The sequence below is a fragment of the Echiichthys vipera genome (assembly GCF_963691815.1).
Source record: "Echiichthys vipera genome assembly, chromosome: 12".
Taxonomy (NCBI): domain Eukaryota; kingdom Metazoa; phylum Chordata; class Actinopteri; order Perciformes; family Trachinidae; genus Echiichthys; species Echiichthys vipera.
The window spans coordinates 20171296-20190878 of NC_139837.1; the positions used below are offsets into that span (position 1 = coordinate 20171296).

General features: G+C 40.0%; 2 protein-coding genes across 2 annotated transcripts in view; both read left to right on the forward strand.

Annotated features, from left to right (window-relative positions):
- map4k5 (mitogen-activated protein kinase kinase kinase kinase 5) overlaps positions 1 to 6892 on the forward strand; it is a 30892-nt gene extending 24000 nt beyond the window's left edge. Inside the window, exons 24-32 of the mRNA XM_083924975.1 lie at positions 25 to 139; positions 407 to 465; positions 640 to 743; positions 999 to 1176; positions 1482 to 1550; positions 1666 to 1758; positions 2054 to 2124; positions 3536 to 3591; positions 5745 to 6892. Of these exons, the coding sequence (XP_083781101.1) occupies positions 25 to 139; positions 407 to 465; positions 640 to 743; positions 999 to 1176; positions 1482 to 1550; positions 1666 to 1758; positions 2054 to 2124; positions 3536 to 3591; positions 5745 to 5832 (833 nt within the window). The 3' untranslated portion in view covers positions 5833 to 6892. The remainder of the gene's footprint in view (positions 1 to 24; positions 140 to 406; positions 466 to 639; positions 744 to 998; positions 1177 to 1481; positions 1551 to 1665; positions 1759 to 2053; positions 2125 to 3535; positions 3592 to 5744) is intronic.
- Positions 6893 to 8647: 1755 nt separating this feature from the next.
- Positions 8648 to 19565, forward strand: cdkl1 (cyclin dependent kinase like 1 (CDC2 related kinase)). Its single transcript, XM_083924069.1, has 10 exons — positions 8648 to 8681; positions 9531 to 9770; positions 11468 to 11589; positions 14946 to 15018; positions 15390 to 15480; positions 16633 to 16833; positions 16960 to 17042; positions 17260 to 17316; positions 18848 to 19009; positions 19433 to 19565. Exons 2-10 carry the CDS (start codon positions 9603 to 9605, stop codon positions 19532 to 19534), a joined length of 1059 nt encoding a protein of 352 aa, XP_083780195.1. The 5' UTR covers positions 8648 to 8681; positions 9531 to 9602; the 3' UTR covers positions 19535 to 19565.
- The last annotated feature ends 18 nt before the right edge of the window (positions 19566 to 19583 follow it).

A 19583-nucleotide genomic window follows, 5' to 3' on the forward strand; every position in this document is an offset into this window, starting at 1 on the left:
TAAATATACTGTATTCTGCTGTAGGGAAAACCTTCCAGCTGTACTCTCACAATCTCATCGGGCTGTTTGAGCAGCTGAAGAAACCCGGCCTGGCTGCTCAGTTCCAGACTCATCGTTTCCCAGACAAAATCTTACCACGGTGAGTCCAATATGTCTGTGGTTTTTTTGTCTCATCTGCAACATTCTCTAACCACAATTTGCAGCAACACTCACTTTTGTGATATGGTCACATGTTGCCACACTAATGCGGTGCAGCCTTTTTGTTCTTCACTGTCTAATATCGTGACAAACGACGGCGGTAGTAGAAAGAAAGGAGAACCACTGGCCGACTTCCCTGATTTTAGACGTCATCAGCTCTTTTAAGACTGTCGTCACAACAACTTGACTACTTGTTTTCTCTCCTCAGGAGGTTTGCCCTGACAACTAAGATCCCCGACACAAAGGGCTGTCACAAGTGCTGCATTGGTGAGTGGCCTTTTCTTCCCAACCACTCTGTTTTATTTACTCACCCTTCCATCATATTAAACTTTGTCAATACATGAGGAGCATCTCTGTACTAGGCCAATTTTTATAAAACATATCCTCTTGATAAAGAGTTACAAGCTCAATCTAGCTACATGTTTTTTTTCTGCTTTACAGTGCGAAATCCATATACAGGCCACAAGTACTTGTGTGGAGCACTGCAGTCCGGGATTGTCCTGTTGCAGTGGTATGAGCCAATGCAGAGGTTTATGCTCATCAAGGTAATTGATTATTTTCTTTTGTCATCTCAAACATGACTGTCCCTCCACAAATTATCCTCGTAAAACTAGACTTTTTACTATAAGATTGTACTATAATTATCTTTCAGTGGCACATCTGTAGTTGCATTTTAAAAATGTATCTGTGCAAGGAAAGAAGGAGCAGAATAAACTAAAAATATAAGCAGAAGTGTAGCTTTAGACTAGCTTTACATCATTGACACTCACTTCTGTGTCGACTCTCTCTTTCTGCTGCAGCACTTTGACTTCCCTCTTCCCAGCCCACTGAAGGTGTTTGAGATGCTGGTGGTCCCGGAGCAGGAGTATCCTCTAGTGTGCGTGGCCATCAGCCTGGGCACCGAGCCGGGTCAGGTGGTTCGCTTTGAGACTATCAACCTCAACTCCTGCTCGTCCTGGTTCACAGAGATAGGATCAAGTACGTCAAACATGTACTCAGATGTGGATACGAATACCTTGAAGTCAATACAAAGAGACATTGTGTTATGTGAAGTTATGGCAGAATGGATGACTTATGCAGAAAACTAAGTCAGTAAACAGTCTAATAAAAAGTAGATATACTAAAAGTTTAATTATAAAATAACTAATACAGAAATGGAGAGGGACTATCCATGAACTGATCTTATGTTGAACAAATATATTTTGTCATTACTTCTAAGAAATATATTACCACAGGGATGTTTGATAACAGGATTTTTAATGCTGTGCATTTCCTTCCAACAGCTCATCAGCAGGTGGATGCAATCCATGTCACCCAGCTGGAGAGAGACACGGTGTTGGTGTGTTTGGACCGTAAGTACTATCTCTTTTCACCAGCTCGCAAAATTAAATTGAGTGCAAACAGCTTTTTACAGTCCATCTGTTGATATCCATCTTTCTTACAGCCTTCTGTTATTTCTCTCCCCAGAAAATTTGAAGATTGTAAATCTCCAGGGCAGACTGAAGTCCAACAAGAAGCTGGCATCTGAGCTCAGCTTTGACTTCTGCATCGGATCTGTTGGTAAGATTTTAGACAGAAAGTCTTGGACTTTACACGTTCTTTAAAGAAACAGAGATACTTGTAATTCTGTGTGAGACCTTGAAACATTTAAAACTTCCTTTTGCTTAAGGGTAATATACAAGCTGGCAGATGTACAGAAAAAAGTTGATTCTATATCCAGTAAAGTTGCGGTCTACATTTACAAAGGCGCTTTTTGTAAATTTAAAATGAATTGTAAAGTACTCTTAATCATTTGACTGTGTTTCAGTGACTGTTGTGAAATGACACATGGCTTCTTACCTTTCTCTTCTCACAGTGTGCCTTCAGGACAGCGTCCTGGCCTTCTGGAAACACGGCATGCAGGGGAAGAGCTTCAAGTCGAATGAGGTAAAATATCTCATGACCACAACTGCTTGGTGGCTTTCACATTGAAATTCAAATTCACAAAAGTGCCCGCTTTTGATATTGTGCAACTTTATTGTGTCTGTGGTCAAGAATATTCACTTCAATTCTAAGCTTGAACAGTATTTAATGTTTACAAAGACACCTCAGATTGCTCAAGAAAAGATGCCATTTGACTTAAAAAAATACAATCAAACTAATTCAACATTTTAAAGCTTTTTATCAATATTGATACCAAATATCACTATAAAGTCTCTTAAGTTCCCAGTGACTACAGAGGTCACATCCCTGAATACAAGCATGTTTGTTCCACACGTGAACAAACACCTCTGGCTCTTGTCAACAAAGACCTTAAGTGCTGGCTGTTTATATGCGTGGCTACATGCTGTAGGTGATCCCGGGAGATTAGACCTCAGGTGGAGCCAGACAAAGTGTCTTTGTGTCAGGCCGAGGTAATGAATTTGTCCTCCTTTCACGGAGGGATTCCATGTTAACCTGATCACGAGTCGCGTTCAGCAGCAGAATAAAAGTTCAAGAGATCGCAGGGAGGTGAAGCATTCTGTTTTTATGAAAAGTGATACGATGATATGGGGCCACCCTTTTCAAAGCTCGCCGTGTCAGTCCTGGTCCTGTGGCACTCAGATGGAACAGAAGGTCCGTTTGCAGCCCAGCCCAGTTTGACAGCTCTCCCACAACAAGGATTTTTGAAATGTCAGCGGCCATGCAAAATTCATGCTCAATCATATACAAAACCCGTCACGCAACAGGGAGCAGCACTAAATAATTCAACCTTTGTCTCGTTATGATTCCTCTCAAAAGCGAAGGCATTCAAGGGGGGCAGGCCTATTGATCCGTGCTGGCTTCAGTGGGTGCTTCTCTGAACACCCGAGACCTTGTTCTTGTTTAGACTTAAACAGATCAGATCTCGCCCAGGACCAAGGACTTACACCTAGCAGGTGTCGCACACTGACTATCTCGCATCTGTCGACAAGTTTTTGATGACATGCCGACACATGAGAGTGTGTTTTGAAGGGGGCTTTGTCTTTTACACTGCAGAAGTGTCAGGCTACATCTTGGGACTGCAGCCGGTAAGCTACTGGATTGTACACAGTAACACAGAGTCCGTAGAGACAGCACTCAGTTACCTACAGGCTGTTCAAAATATATAGAGTTTTTGTTCTTAAAGGCACAATAAGTGGTTCGAGATCAGGGGTTGTTTGACACGCAGTTTAAGGAGAACACAACACCTTATTTATAGCCTGAACGTTAAAAACAATCTGGCTGTTGGATGATTGGATGGATTTCTTCAAAGTCACGCTTTCAATGCCCCCTCAGCTCCCCTGGTACTTCAGATGCACAGAAAACAAGTTGTCAGTTGTGTGTTTGTCATCCCCAGGTGACCCAGGAGATATGTGACCCAAGCAGAGTCTTCCGCCTCCTCGGATCAGACAGGTTGGTACAGAGATATTTCCATCTTGTGCTTCGTCAGTGTTTGAGTATTCAAAGGCATCAAGTGCATGAGCAGCACGTACCACAAAAGAATCTCAAAGGACTTCTAAAACACCCCAAAAGAAACAAACAGAACTACAAATAGGGTCTCAATCTACCTCCTCACTTACTCAGTCTATCTGCATTTTCATCACTACCTCTGTTTGTATAATTCATCAGCCCCATGACCTACATAATATCAGACACTCGTGTTATGGATGTCCTCCCTCGGGTCTTATTACCTGGAAACCTCCAAACACCCCGCTCACCTCCTGTGTGGTGAGCCCACAGCTCTCATCGCCTGCTGCCTCTGATTCATCTCTCACGCCACTGGTCTCTCTGTTTCCCCTTTCCAAACGATTTTCTGTTCTTCTTTGTTCTTAGATTTTACTTTCTGAGTACTCTCAGCCCTACTGTCCCTGAACGCACCCCTGATCCTTAAATGCCCTCTTGCTCTCTCGCTGTCTCGCTGTCTCTCTGTTTCTTGTTGCTTCAGTATCTCTGGTGGCTAAAACATGAAGGCTGAACAAAATGTTAATGTATTAACAGTCAAAAAAATGTGAGAACATAATTTCCTTAAAGGTGCTCTACTTGGCTGGTATTGCTTCCACACAGCTCTCAGCCCAATACGTGGGGCCACATGCATTTGGGGACCGTCTGTCAAAACAAACAACAGATTATAACACACTCAGAGGGAGAGTAACTTCATTCTCTGCTCAGCTAACATTACTCCACTATATATTTACATAGAAAATAAATGTTTCCTGCTACATTAATGTTCTGAATTGTCGTGAGAGACAACAGTATCAATTTTGGGGGCATTTACATTTTGGCCAGCGTACAAACAAAGTTGTGCATTTCCGAAAATTAGAAGACGAAGAAATAATAAAAAATAAAAAAGCTTGACGCCTCAGTCGTACAGTCCATTTAGGCCCAAGGAGATGTCATCAAATTTTAATTTTTTTTTTGTCTGATCGATTGTTCAATTCAATTTTATTTATAGTCCCAATCATAACAAAAGTTCTCAGGACACTTTACACAGTAGGTAAAGCCCACACTCTATAACTTATTTATGATTTGCAAAAACCCCAAAGTTCAGTTAACCATCACTCAAGATGAAGCTGGAACTATTTAGTCCTACACAGACTGATGAAGGGCTGCAAATAACGATTATTTTTTACGATGGATTAATCTGACGTTTGCTTTAAAAACAACCAAAACAATTAATAATGACAATCAAAAGCTGCATATTCATTTTATATTGGTTTCAGCTGAAGACATAGCAGGATGTGATTTATCTCCTCACCTCCTTATCTCACACGCACACAAACGCTCATAGAGCGTGCTCTGATGAAGCCCCCTATGTTTTATTCACTGCTGCCCGGGCACTGCCAGCCTGGTTTGAGTGTCTCTCCATGCCTCTGTAATTTCATCTGATGGGAGGGACAGTGCAGACTGTAGCTTCCCTCCTCACCTGTCACCACCACATGGCACCCACTGCCGCCCTGATCTCACTATGACAGCTATATCAGGATGGTTAAAGTGTAATTCTGGCGCAAAATCATCCTAGGGTCTTTTTTCGGCACTTACATACATCAAATAAGCTATCGAGACAGTTTTTTTTTTCGTATAACAGCTACTAACGGAGAAATTCATGAGAGTTGCTAACAGCCGGATGTAGCTAACAGTGATAAGCTCGGGGCCGTACGGTGAAGGCACTAAAACAGATTTTTTTAACCACTAATACTGCTCATGAAAACACCAAACCTCTGCAGCAGCATGCGAACAGTCCCTACACAGTAAATGAAGCACCAACAATGTAGTTGGCAATCCCTAAGTTTTGAAAGACTTACCTACTGGCCCCGGCACCAGCTCCTCTGTAGTAAAGTCAATTTAAGTCGAAGAAAGGAGCCCATTGGTGCTTGTTTTATGTGTAGGGACTCTTTCCTTGATGGTCTTGTGATTTATAGAACAAAACTCTCAACTTCCTTGTTTTGGGCTGATCTCAGTTCTAAAGTTGCCATTGGACATTAAACTTTTCGTTACAGCTTTCCACAAGGTCATTCAGTGTTTGTGTGTGTGATGTTTCAACTGTGGGGTCTGTGTTTTTCTTGCAGGGTGGTGGTTTTGCAGAGCCGACCCACGGACAACCCGACTGCTCTAAGCAACCTCTACATCTTGGCAGGTCACGAGAACAGTTACTGAGAGAAAAGTGGATACGATGATGCCTCAGTTTTTGGGAGAAAACTACAGACTTTCATCTGAGATTCTGTATCGAGGGAAACGTCTGTTTTAAAACTGTTAATCTGGAGCTTTTAGTTACTGATCACGGGAGCGACAGGTCAGTCAGCCTGTAATTATTTATTTCTGTTACTTTCTCGACTCATCTGTATTTATTTCAGTTGTTCCTCTATTGCTGCAACAACAACAGCTGAATTTCATCGTTGTGGATCGCTAAAAGGTTTATCTTAAAAAAGATGAGCCTCTTCAGTCTGCAGTAGCCTTACACCAGCAACGTTTTCCCCGTTGCTCCGCTCATCACAGACGACGAGAAAACTGTTAGGAGCCGAAAGTGGAAGAAAGAATAAAAGCTCAAATGAACTTTGTTACCATACTTCGCATTTTTATCACCTTTCTGTACTGGACTGAGTTACAAATAAGTAATCTAGAGGTATTATTGACAAAAGTGCCATTAAAATTCACATGAATTTGCGATTGTATTAGCAAAACAGTGGGAGATTTACTGTGTTATTTTGTCTGTAACGTGTCGCTCATAATCTCAAACGTTCTTATGCTTGAGAGCAGATCTTACAAGCGCTGTAGTCAAACTAATAGCTCAGTTTAAACACAAACCCACGAGCATTGTGGGTTATTTAAGCAATATTTATTAACCTCATGTTAAGTGATAGGGTTTGTTTGATTTACAGACGGTGTTAACAGACAGTGACAGCGCAGTCCTGCTGTGTGAGGATTAACTACCTAGTGAACAGAAAGCTTTGGGTTATTTTTACTGCTATGTAACATAGTCGCATCTCTTCTGCTCTCCGCTGCGTTTTTAGAAGTTGGATATAATGTACATTTTTTTTCTTTACCTTCCTCTTTTATAGACCTTTTACTTCTCATTATTTGCACCATGTAAGCACTTTTGTACATTTTTTATTTAAAATTAAAATGACAAAATGAGGGACAATGCCAGGTTTTTGTTAACATCTTCGCATTCCCTTCGCAAAATGTTTAAGGTATGCTGTTTTTTGTAATAAAAAAAGCTGTTAACAAGATAACAGGAATGGGCTGGTTTATTTCTGTGTTGTTTTGTGAGATTTGATTGATGCAACAGAGAGCTGGTGATGCAGGAGTTACACCACTGAGGAGGAGGATGATGATGACGATGATGATGGGGCAGGGGAATACGGGTGAGTATGAAGTTTCCATTAATTCCCGGTTCAGTCTGCCATTCCTCTGACTTCAACAACCTGCACTAATTAGTCTCAGTGCGGCCGAACGACACCACAGGTTTAAATTTTCCTCATGTGGACTGATGTCAGACAGATTTGAGTGGCTTTGATCATCACTAAACACATTTAAATTGGGCTCTAAAGAGTAAGAAATCAAACCTGGAATAATAAAACTAAGACAGGGGCGTCGGTGAATCCCTCCTCTGAGAATAGACTCAGTTGTTTACCTGTGTGGGTGTTTCCACTGACTGGAGGAGGCTGTTGTTTACTTGCTTATTTATTTTTAAACACATCTCTGACTGTCAGGTGTGAAAATCTAAAAAAAAAACAAGATTATACTTTTCCCTTTTTTTTTTTTTAAAGATAAAGAGGTGGAGTCATCTGCGGCTATGGGAACTGGGTGGAAAAGGGTGAAATGTGCCAAGTTAGTCTGAGTGAAAGTCGGTGGATGGTACCGGAAGTCATGTGATTTTCACCTTCAAAATAAAATCTTGAAATAATGCCATTGGAGGATCAACATAGAGTACCTGCAGAACTTAAACTGGATCCTGACTGAGTCTTGTGTTTTTAATGTCCGTATCTGTTGTTGAGTTTTACGTATTTTAAAGACCCATCTAGAGACGAGCATTGCAAATCAACCCAGGCCATACACACTTTGGTGTGTGGCTTCGGATTATGTCTCTAAATACACATTAAATAATTAGAAAATACTGCCAGGTTTGTGTGGAGGCATTAGCTAATTCACAAACATAGGTTGTCACTTTTTTAATTGCCCTTTTTCCTTTGTTTTCGTTTTAATTGTGCCCTATTTAACTTCATTTCTATATAAAGTGCATACTGACGCCTTCATAAGTAGTTACCTAATTTGTGAATTTAAAACTTTTGAACTCTACTGTTGTGCTTGATTAAAATGTATCTTATTGAAAATAATAATTTATGGGTTGTAGAGAACAACAGTGGTGAAAAGCAACATTTACTCATGTACTGTACAAATACTATTTTTTTATTTTCTGCTACTTTATACTTCTACTCCACTTCATTAAAGAGGCTGCAACATGCATGGGATGTATACAGTCATCAACAATTATAACCCAATAACGTACAAATTATTCTGGGTTAAAACTACATAATAATAGTGCATTTACTATATTTTGTTGTCAATACTTTGGTTCTTGGAGATGAGTGTTTACTTCATCCTGCTCCTTTTCAAACATGTAAGTCCGGAGAAGCTGAAATAATTGAGTTTGTGTATATGTTTGTTGTTTTGTTTTGTGTTTTTGTGTTTGTTAAATGTTTGACACAAACACAAGAAGAAATAAAAAAAAATATTAAATGATTAATTATAGCATTGGGTTTATAAACTGTGGTTTTAATTTTAAGTTAATCATCCAGGTACTTTTTCCAGCTCTGCAGGACAAAAAACCATTTGCTATAAAGGAAGTGATGCGTGCTAATTCAGTGTTTTATTTTGAAGGGCGCGACCAGATGTGCAGGTTCGTTGTGTCCCACTTGACTCTTTAAAACCTGACGCTGCTCGTCTCTGCGGGGACAGTTGAGCCGTGATCCTCACTGACGAACATCTGCGGACATTCACCCAAAGTAAGTTTTCACATTTATGTATTTATTGACGAACAGGAAGTGCCTTTAAAGAAATATGTCTCTTGGAAATATAGAAATGTGTCTAATTGTGTGGTCAGCGGGTTTCACGGGGCAACTTCGCTCAGACTTCAGTATTACAGCGACTATTTTGACATCACATGAAATCCTCCAAAGTCAGCTCTGAACGTGCAGCCTGAGCTGATCTTTCACCCTTTTTGTTATTATTTCATGTGCAACATAAGTGCAGCGCTTTGATTTCCACTCCCCTGGCTGTTCACTCTCTCTGGGTTATTTGTTTTTGCTCTGTGCCCCTCTGGGACATGACCTAATATACTTTGCATTGCAAATGTTTTCGAGACAGGTGTAATGTTGCCTCTAAGCAACTACATTTATTTATTTATTTATTTTTGGAGGCAGTTAAAGAGGTTTGTCTTGACACTGTTTTTATCCCCATATCCAAGAGATTAAACACAATCTGAGCGTGGATGCATCTGTTTAATAGTTTTAAACAAATTAGCTGACACCTTTCAGTATATTCAGATGATTATGCATGCATGCTTTTTGGCCTTTTTATTAAAATAATAATTCATAATAATGATGCATAAGTCAAACTATAACTCTGCCATCATAACATGAAAAACATCCAAAATAAATCAAAATCTGTTTAATTTTAGCAAACATTCTTGTATCTTTTCCAGAAAACACCCAACCCTCATAGGACCCGCTTCTGATCCTTTTTATGAATTTATTTCAGCTTTAATTGAGTGAATGTAACATGAAATCAGCAGGTGGTCGCTGCTCTTCTCTGTGCCCCTGCTGAGAACCCCTCCTCCTGTGTCCCTCCTGCAGAGACTGTCCTGCCTCCTTGGAGCCTCCTGGGAAAAAAAGCAGTTCTTACCTTCGGATGTGTGCAGCCTGAGGATGGAGAAGTACGAGAAGATCGGGAAGATCGGAGAGGGCTCCTACGGGGTGGTCTTCAAGTGCAGAAACAGAGACACGGGGCAGATCGTCGCCATCAAGAAGTTTGTGGAGTCAGAGGACGATCCCATCATCAAAAAGATCGCACTGAGGGAGATCAGGATGCTCAAGGTGACACCACTTTAATATCCTTAAAGTTCTTCTCACTAAATCTCCTTCAAATCTTTTTTTTTGACTGACATTAAACTGATGAAGTCCAAGTTTAACAGGCTGTGGAAGGTTAAATCAAGGTCTAATATATTTTAGATATTTTTATTTTAATTATTTCTAATAATATATCCCGATTATGAGATTAAAAAAAAATCAGTCTTTGACTTGGTAAGTAAAAATTCTGAGGTTGTACATCAAAACTATGAGATAGCACATCATATTGTGGCTAACTAAGTCACAGTAAGGAGACTGAATGAGCTGAAGAGTAAACATTTTGACATACTGAGAAAAAATGTTAAGTCAAAACCTTTTTATTAAGTTGAAATTATGGTGATTTAAAGTCCAAATCATAAGATAGCATAACAAAATGATGATTGATACATCACAAATTGACTTGTTTAATCGCAATTATGAGAGAAAATCATAGTTACGTGATAAAAACTCATAAGTAGCTTTTCATTTATTTTTTTTCCTTTACTATAAGAAATTATTTGGATAGCAGTACTTCAAATTCATGCAAACTTGTCCAGATATCGACTGTAATAGAAACATGTTATTATACTGAATGACATTATGTCTGTATTCATTTAAAAAGCGAACAATTTAAGCAAACCTTTAAATGTAAAATATAGTTTACTTTTTTCCGTTTGTAACATGGATGGTAGAAAGTACAACATAAACGTCTTCGTGGTGGCCAGAGATCATTTTCATTCACTGCTGTTTTGGAAATACAATATATTAATGCAGTCAAACTAAATCTCATGACGCAAATCTTGTTTTTAGTGTCTTCCTTCTCTGCTGAAGCAGCCAGCAGGAGGGACAGTGCGCGGTTAATTCTGCAGACGGAGGGGAAGCATTTTTGTGGCTGCTGCTGCAGAGAGAAAGAGCAGCGTTCAAGAGGTTTACAGGGTCGTAATGAAAAGAAGGAAAAACCCTGCAGGGTCGCAAGTATCTAAATTCGAATGTGAAATGTATTTTAATAACTGGAAATGAGAAAATGGGCATCCTATAATAACTGAATATGCACCAGTTCATTGTTCCGGTTTGTTGAGACGTGTTTATGTCCTTCTTTTTAGCTATTTGACCGTTAAAATGCTAGTTTAGATTTTCGTGTCAGTTAATTCATATTTAGCCACTGAGTGATTAGTGTCGCTTTGCTGGCAGAGACTTTACCAACATGTAAATAAACAACAAAAACATCAGCAACAGTTAGTTCTCAGTCTCCTTCCTGGACAAAAATATCTCAAATATTAAGAATATCCTGTTTATTTTTCTTAAACCAAAGACTGAACCCTGTTTGGTTTATGCAGCATGATAATTACCAAAGATGCACTGGTACAATTGTTAGAGGTTTAATTAGTCATGCGGTGGGTGGGAGTGTTAGTGGCCTGCTGGACACCAGGGGCTCATAAATAGGACAGGATGGAGGCAGGTTGTCAGGGGCAACAGCATGTTTATTACCAGCTGTTAACAGTTTAGTCTGTTTGATAAGAACAAACCACAGATGCTGCAGTTCTCTTTAACGGCGTTCTTTACTGCTGCACTAGTTTTATTGAAGTGTAACTGTGCGGATGTTACTGTATTTCTCTGATAGTGTGCGAGACAAAAAGCCCTGTGTGTGCTGAGACGTCTTCCTTTGTTTCTCGTTATCTCTGCAGCAACTGAAACACGCCAACCTGGTGAATCTGATCGAGGTGTTTCGGCGTAAAAGGAAGCTTCACCTCGTGTTCGAGTACTGCGACCACACGGTCCTTAATGAGTTGGACCGCCATCCCAGAGGGTGGGTGTATCTCTGGACCAATATTCAGATCTTTTACTTCCTCCAAAATGTGCTTTTCTTCTGTTTCTGAGCTCAAAAATGTCCAACCTTGACTATACTGACTTGTATCTGTGCAAAGTTTGTCACATTCCTCTACTGAAGGAGGAGATGTCTCTGCACTCTCCTGAGATCTGAGATTCAAACTTCAAGCTTTAGTTGATACGTCACAACTTTGAAAACGTAAAGGAAACCTGAAACTTCCACAGCAGAGCAGACTTGTCTTTAGGCTAGAGAGGGCGAAAACATGCTGTTTCAACACCACTTACTCTGTCCGCCACGGCCAGTTACAAGCTCAAAGATGCTATCTACACTTTTTATTCTAAATCCTCATCTGAGTCTGGAGGCTCAAACGTGCGTGGCTGAATCTCTCGAAATCCAACATGGCGGCACCCAGCATCAGCAGTCGTTAAAGCTGTAAGAATCCACAAATACTCTCCCTTCTGCCTTATTTGTGTCTCTTTAAGCAATCGTACACACAGTGTTTGTGAGCACCATATACAGTATAACGCGTTGTCATCAGCTGGTATGCTAACTATGCTAACTCTCAAAACATGATGGTTTTCAGGTGTGACGTCATTCCCAGTTCTGACTTCCGAGGTAAATGAAACGCATCAATAGAGCAGATGTGACACTTTCGCTACAGTCTGCCGGGCGGGAGCTGGCCACTCCTTCACTGGTCAACTTAGTGCGAGCAGCGGTGGGTGGGAAAGTTCTCAATGAGGAAAAAGAGTAGATGTGTTTTGTTTTTGTGGGGAAATCATGTTAAACTTAATATTAATCATAGCAGTGAGGTAGAGTATTTTTTACATGCTTTAAACCTTGACTGGAGTTGAGTTAAGTAAGGGTTAATATTTGGTTACATGTAAAAGTAACAATGTATTAGGATTAAAATATTTTTATAGTGCCTAAAGTAAAAGTACTCACTACGCAGAATGGCCTATTTCATTGTTGGATTTAAAAATGTATGCACTAATGTTCACTTTAATGATGAAGTAACACACACACAAAAACGCTGTTATAATTTCCCAAAACATCATTTTAAACCTCAAAATTATTTTAAAAATAGATCAAATTTCATAAAAGAAAAATCAGCAAATCTATCTAATTTGTGAAGCCGGAACCATGAAATATTTTTGCATGTATACAATCAAATGAGTTGCCAATTAGTACGTAGTTAATGTACTTGTTTTTATACAAAAGTAACTAAAGCTGTCAAAACAATGTGGTGAAGTAAAGTTCCCCTGTGAATTGCAGTGGAGTAGGAGTAAAAAGTGGCATGAGAACAAAATACTCAAACAAAAGTTTCCGGTACTTAAATATACGTAGAAATAAAGTAATTTTGATATTTGAAAAAATATTCTTACTAATATCACAATAATGACTTTTGCTACTCTTTACTGCAGTAAAAGCTTAGACAGTATAATCTTAAAAGTAATGCAATAAAAAGAACATATTTCTCTGTTGAAGGACTTTTTCTGAATTATAAGTTGGCGCACACAGCTCAGGTTTACTGTACCGACATAAACGGAGATAACGAGAGCATAAATCTGAGTGAGGTGGCTTTTGATTCAGCAGAGCTCTGTGTACTTTCTATTATCTCTACATTACATATATGCCACACGTACACTGTGCTTTGTCCACCTCTGACGGGCGCACCGCTCGTCTCCGGGGAGGCTGACCTGCTCGCTGTGGAATGTTTACAGTGATGCTCTCCCAGAATGCATTGCTGTCGGGGCTCTTTAGGCCCGGGCCACATTTTACACGGAGTGTTTTCGCTGTCTGGTTTCCCCGCTCTGCTGCTGGCCTGTAGCCTCCTGGGCACAGAGGGTTCAAAAGAAGAGAAAACAAAGTGGGGAGAAGGGGCGGAGATTGTTATTAATTGCCGGTCACAAGGCTCGATTTAGCCATTTCCACGGCAACGCTGATAGATGACGGTCTCTGAACCAACAAAGCCTCAGTGTTGAACAGTGGAAACAGGACGGCTCACTGTCCTCCACAGAGTCGTCTGAGGGAGAAGAGATGTCTGAGCAGCAGAACGACAAAAAAAGCGTTCCACCAACCCAAGAACAAAGTTACATCCGTGCTTCTCTTATTCAGTTCATCGTTTCTCATCGATTAATCAAATTTCAGTCCCAAATCCCTCAAACCAAACAAACTTCTTTCAAACATTTTTAGCATTTCTTCTGTTATATCTCAACAAATATTGGATGTGTTGTGGGGAAGTTTTGTGCAGACACTCATGCCCCCCATAGGATGAATCCTACTGACTGTGGTGATTTTTAAATGTCTCAAACTATTGAATTAAAACTATCGCATGGACTGTCATGCAATTTTGCATTCACATTGTATTCCTTTAGCTCATGACAAAATACTTGTAAAACTACCAGCTCTAACATTCCCATCAGCCTCGGCTGTAGCACTAGTTAGCAGATGTTAGCGTGCTAACACTTAAAGTGGTCAAACATCAGCATCATAGAAATAGAACAAGGGTAGAACAGACATTGAACTGTTTGTCGTGGTCATTGGACTCTTGAAGAAAATGGTGCTCAGCACTTTGCAACGGTCACAGTTCTTTGCAACGGCAACACGTAAACATGTCTCTGACCATCCTGCTGTGTTGATTTGAATAAGAAGGTCTGTCCGCGTGACCAGATGTCACGTTTTCAGAGGACAGTCATGTTGGGAAATGTTAAAAATAATAACCTAACCACCTGACGTTTCAGTTGTATTCTGCTTGTTTTCATGGTCAAACTATATAAAACTGGAATCGTTGCCCTTTTTTATTTCATAGATAACAAATAACATTGGATTATTTTTTAATTATATATTGGACACTGAATTGTAAATGTCATTACCAGCAACGGTGACGTAAGGCCCTGTCAAAGTACTTTTTCCGGGTCCAAGGCTCGTATTTCTACAATGCCCCAGTGATGTGAACTTTGCTCTCCTGTCGATGAGAAAGTGTCTCACTGAAGGAAGAAGTGATCGTAAAAAGTTCACGGGTTCAGCCATTGTTATTTGTTTTGTTCCACGGATCGTTTGGACCCAGAAATGGTATTTTGAGAGGGTGTTAAACACACAGACGCAGACTGTGTGTGTGTGTGCGTGTGCGTGTGCGTGTGCGTGCATGTATGTGCGTGCGTGCGTGTGCGTGTGTGTGTGTGTGTGTGTGTGTGTGTGTGTGTGTGTCTTACACACTCAGTGCATCTTTTTGCTAAACTACTTCTAAAGTAAATAAAAGCGTGAATGTAAACGTCTTATTCTCTTTTGATCAGTTTCTTGATAATGAAAACGTTGATTTCCTTCTCGTCTTGCAGAGTTCCAGAGCACCTTGTGAAAAGTATAACCTGGCAGACACTTCAGGCTGTCAACTTCTGCCACAAACAAAATGTACGTAACTCGACTCGCACTTCCTTTTTTTATATTTCTACTCTCATCCGTCTCATCGTGTAGCGAACACTTTATGTTTCAGTTGTCAGAGCTTCCCTTCAGCTTGTTGTTGAATTCCTCCGGTCTCCTCCCGCCAAGCCTTCCTGCTTTATGGTTCTTTTTTTTTTTAACAAGAATTCCTTCCCCTTGGCTGAGCAGCAGTTAATGTATCACCTAGACACAACAAATCCTCTGAGGGCCCCCGTTTTACAGCACTGTCTCTCTCTCCTTTAACTGACACGACTCGCTCCCTCCTCTATTCTCTGCGCGTCACAAGCACAAGCATCTGATGCCGTGATTGATCTTTCACCGTTTAATTTCTGTTCCCGCAGTGCATTCACCGAGACGTCAAGCCGGAAAACATTCTCATCACCAAACACCAAGTCATCAAACTCTGTGATTTTGGGTTTGCAAGGATTCTCAGTAAGTTTGAAGACTTTATCAACAGCAGTTACATTTCTGACAGTGCCACCTGGTGGTTAAATTTGACCATGAAACTTCCCCATTAAGACAAATATTTTATTTATTACAAGTTTAATGAATTTTAAACATGCACATGAGGCATTATCTTGTGAAATACATGTGCTAATTAGCAACAGAGACGTGAACATTGGATAAAGCCAGGCTCAAAATCCCTGTTTTATTTCCGTTGCATATAAGAGTGAAATGTTTTTACAGATATCTCTTTTTATCACAGAAAGTACTCGCAACAATGCTCAGCTTTAAGAATAGCCTTTATTATAATTGTATTGCATACAACAAAATTAGAGTGCACATCCTTTTGTGCATATGAAGACAATATAAATTAAAAAATCATTATAAAATGTAATTGATAAGGTACCAAGGTTCAATTTAAAGGTATAAAACAATGATAAGATCCAAGAACACATAACCATAAACATGGGGAAAGGAGGGGGATGGTGAGAAGCTACAGTATAAACAAGGAAAAAGAGGAGAATGAAGAGGATTGGTTACATTTTTGGTATTAATAGCTGTGTTTTTACAGTGTAGGCTGAGCTTTTTAGATTCAATTCAATAACATTACATTTTTGAAAATATATCTAATTGTTTTGACTGATGTTGCAATTGTGATTTATGATATAAGGGGGAATGATCATTTTTACATCCTTTTTTCCAATTTCATTGAAAATGTTAAAATGGTGTGATTTTTTTGTGGATCTGTACCAAACAAAGATAATGTCTGCCGGGACATCTCTGCAGCACCGCAATGTTTAATAAATATTGCATTTCAACACACATTAACAACAATTTAACAGATATTCTCCTATTTAAAGATTACAGTAGGCCATTAATTTGGTATGGCAAGTAAATGATCTGAGCACTTCCTCCACCACTGCACTGAACAAATACTGATGAACACTGAAAACAGTGCTTGTGAAGGGCTTACAGTGTTTGAGTTGTAATCAGAGAGGCTACACTGACACAAATATTCATTAACACCAGTAAATTGAAATAATCTTTGTATCTTTAAGTAAAATGAGAGCTTGTGTGATCTATTCTTTCATCTCAATCATGACTCTGAACGTACTCTACGTCTTGTGTCTCTCTCCGTAGCTGGTCCATGTGACTACTACACAGACTACGTGGCGACCCGCTGGTACCGAGCCCCTGAGCTTCTGGTGGGAGACACTCAGTACGGCCCTCCGGTGGACGTTTGGGCGATCGGTTGTGTGTTCGCCGAGCTGCTTTCGGGGATCCCTCTGTGGCCCGGGAAGTCTGACATGGACCAACTTTACCTGATCAGAAAGACTCTCGGTAATCTGCATGTGCTTGAATTACAACAAGATGAAAGATTGTTCTGTTTTTTTGCCCAGCAACACCAAAAATACATGAGAATAAAACATGATGAAGCCCGACAAACATCTTTCTTTTCCTGTGCAGGAGATCTGACCCCTCGACACCAGCAGGTCTTCAGCAACAACCAGTTCTTCTGTGGAGTTTCCATCCCTGAGCCACAAGAGATGGTGAGACACCTCCGCGTCGTACGCACAAATACATGTGGATGGGCTTCCTTTTGTTATCTACACTGGTTGTATTCAGAAACTGCCATGGTTCTTTGTGTACATTAGGTTTTCAGTGAGTTTTTTTCCGGCCTTAACTCATCACATAAAGGTAAAATAATGGGAAAAGTGAAATCAAGAATATACTGGATCTTTGGATTTCTTTTTTCTTCTTCTGTAGGAACCTTTGGAGCAGAAATATCCAAATCTCTCTCATCAAGCTCTGAGTCTCATGAAGGTAACGATGCCATGACTGTAATCCTATAATCTGTGTCAAAAAATACAACACACTCAAAACCTCAACACTTATTCTTTTATATGTCATTTATTATTATTTTATTTATGCACATTCGTCAGCATTACTGCAGATGTGCCAATGCAAATGTTTATTTAACCTTTATATAACCAGGAAAAAGCCTTATTGAGATTAAAACAGGCAGATGCATATATAACACAGTTTTAGACAAACCTACGGTATAACAATTTAATGGGAACGAGTAAGAAATAACAGTCTTCAAAATTCAACATTCAAAACATCTACAGCCAGATGTGACGGCTTTGAAACCAGCTCCTGGAGATTCAGATTTTGTAACTGGTTCCAATCAGATGAGCAGCGAACTTAAACTGCCTTTTTCCCCCGGCTCAGTACAGACTTTAGTTAGCGAAGGCATGAGCCTCTTATACTTTTTTGAAAGATTTACGTCTGTAGAGAAGAAGTACCAGACCAAGAACAGCCTTACAAATAAGAATATGCCTATACTTGAGTCTACGGACAGAAAGGGCCGTGTTAGCCAAAAATGTATGTTTCCACTGTCGTCCCTCATGTCAGTTAATTAAATTGACCAATAAAACAACAGATCAATTTAAAATAGAAGAAGATCAGCTGAAGAGGATAAAAAGCTTGGTGGTAAGGTGGTGACACGCAAAGGAGCATAAACGCGTAAAAGGCATCCAATTAAAGCAACATGTAGGGTTTGCTCTCGGGCTTCCGCTGTAGTTGGGGAACAGTATTTTCTAAAGATTCTCTTTTTTGCAGTTTTTCAAGCCTTTATTATACAGGACAGACAGGAAATGGGGTGAGGGAGAGAGAGAGGGGGAGAGCCAAGGTGGTGAATCCCTCTTCTTCTTTACAATAATGATATTTCTGTCACTATCCCTTTTTCCTTTCTTGGTCTCCTCCGACAAAACCTTTGCTTTCTTTTGTTTAGTTTCATTTTCGGCCATGACATCAACACTGTATAAACAGTCTACACACGTTGTACGAGCTAACAGACCATCACACATACGTTACACTAGACAGCTGGGCTCTGGGATCTGGGGGGCGGTGACGTACACCGTAAAGCAGTTGATTATTTTGTGCACAAGTGTCGACCCGAAATTTGAAGTTGCATTGTGCCACTGAAACGACAGATGTGTCATTAAACTTACTGCAAGTTGATGGACCATCACAAGGGTCTTAGACAGATACTATGAAGGTTGGAAACAACATTGCAACATATCAAACATGACAACATTTCTGACAAAATACAAGTATTGAATGTTTGTGTTTAGATTTGAATCCAGAGAAACTTGTATATGTTTTATTACATTACTACTGTTTAATGATATATTTCAGAAAAAGTGTGACTTATATCAGTTCACGTGACAACAAATCAGAGACTTTGTGCAACGAGCTGCGTCCCCAAATAACCAGAGTAAATCCTCCCAAAGAGAAACTAGATCTTATGGGGACGGCCGGCCCTGACCTCCACTGTCTCCTGTCGGTTTAGGGTTGTCTGAGGATGGATCCGTCCGAGCGGCTGACCTGCGAGCAGCTCCTCCAACACCCGTACTTCGACAGCCTGCGACAAAAGAGCGAGAGCACGTCTCGAGAGCAAGACCGCTCTGGCAACAAGAGGACACGATTACCTCGCAAACACCTTCCTCCCGGGGTCAGTAGTCCCCTGTACGAAGATGAAGGATCAGACTCAATAGGACAATCTGCTGCCATACTCACAGCTGATGTCATGTTTTTTTTATATTGTGAATCTTCCAGTCAACATCTGTAAAATCTGTAAGAAAATAGTTTTCTTTGAAAGGAGTTATGGGATAAACAATGGATGCATGTGTGCATTTTTGTGAGTAAAAAAATGTATCAGAAGTTTGAAGTTACATAGAAATTAGGGAATTTAAGATGACTTTATTGTCAGATTATCTTAAAACCTTGTAATAATATATTTTTTTATGAATAATACATTTACGAGTGACTGTCCCACCCAAAGACTACATCTGTGACTATCACTTTAACTTACAAATTGTATCCATGCACTCTCAAAATAGTCCCTGAAACTTTTTTTTCTTTTTCCTCCATGCAGTATTTGCCACAGCTGACCAGCAGCAGCATCTTCCCAACTTTGGACAATAAGAAGTACTACAACAACCTGCGCAGGTTCAACTACCACCTCCCGAACATCTGAACACGAGCTGAATTAAACCTCCGACACCGTCAACAAGCTGCATTTTCTG

What these genes read in the sequence shown, in the direction of transcription:
- cdkl1 (XM_083924069.1), top strand. Translation starts at nt 9,603, where the DNA reads ATGGAGAAGTACGAGAAGATCGGGAAGATCGGAGAGGGCTCCTACGGG. An exon ending in TCCCTGAGCCACAAGAGATG is followed by an intron (nt 17,043 to 17,259) that starts GTGAGACACCTC and finishes CTTCTTCTGTAG; the next exon opens with GAACCTTTGGAGCAGAAATA. An exon ending in GCAAACACCTTCCTCCCGGG is followed by an intron (nt 19,010 to 19,432) that starts GTCAGTAGTCCC and finishes TCCTCCATGCAG; the next exon opens with TATTTGCCACAGCTGACCAG.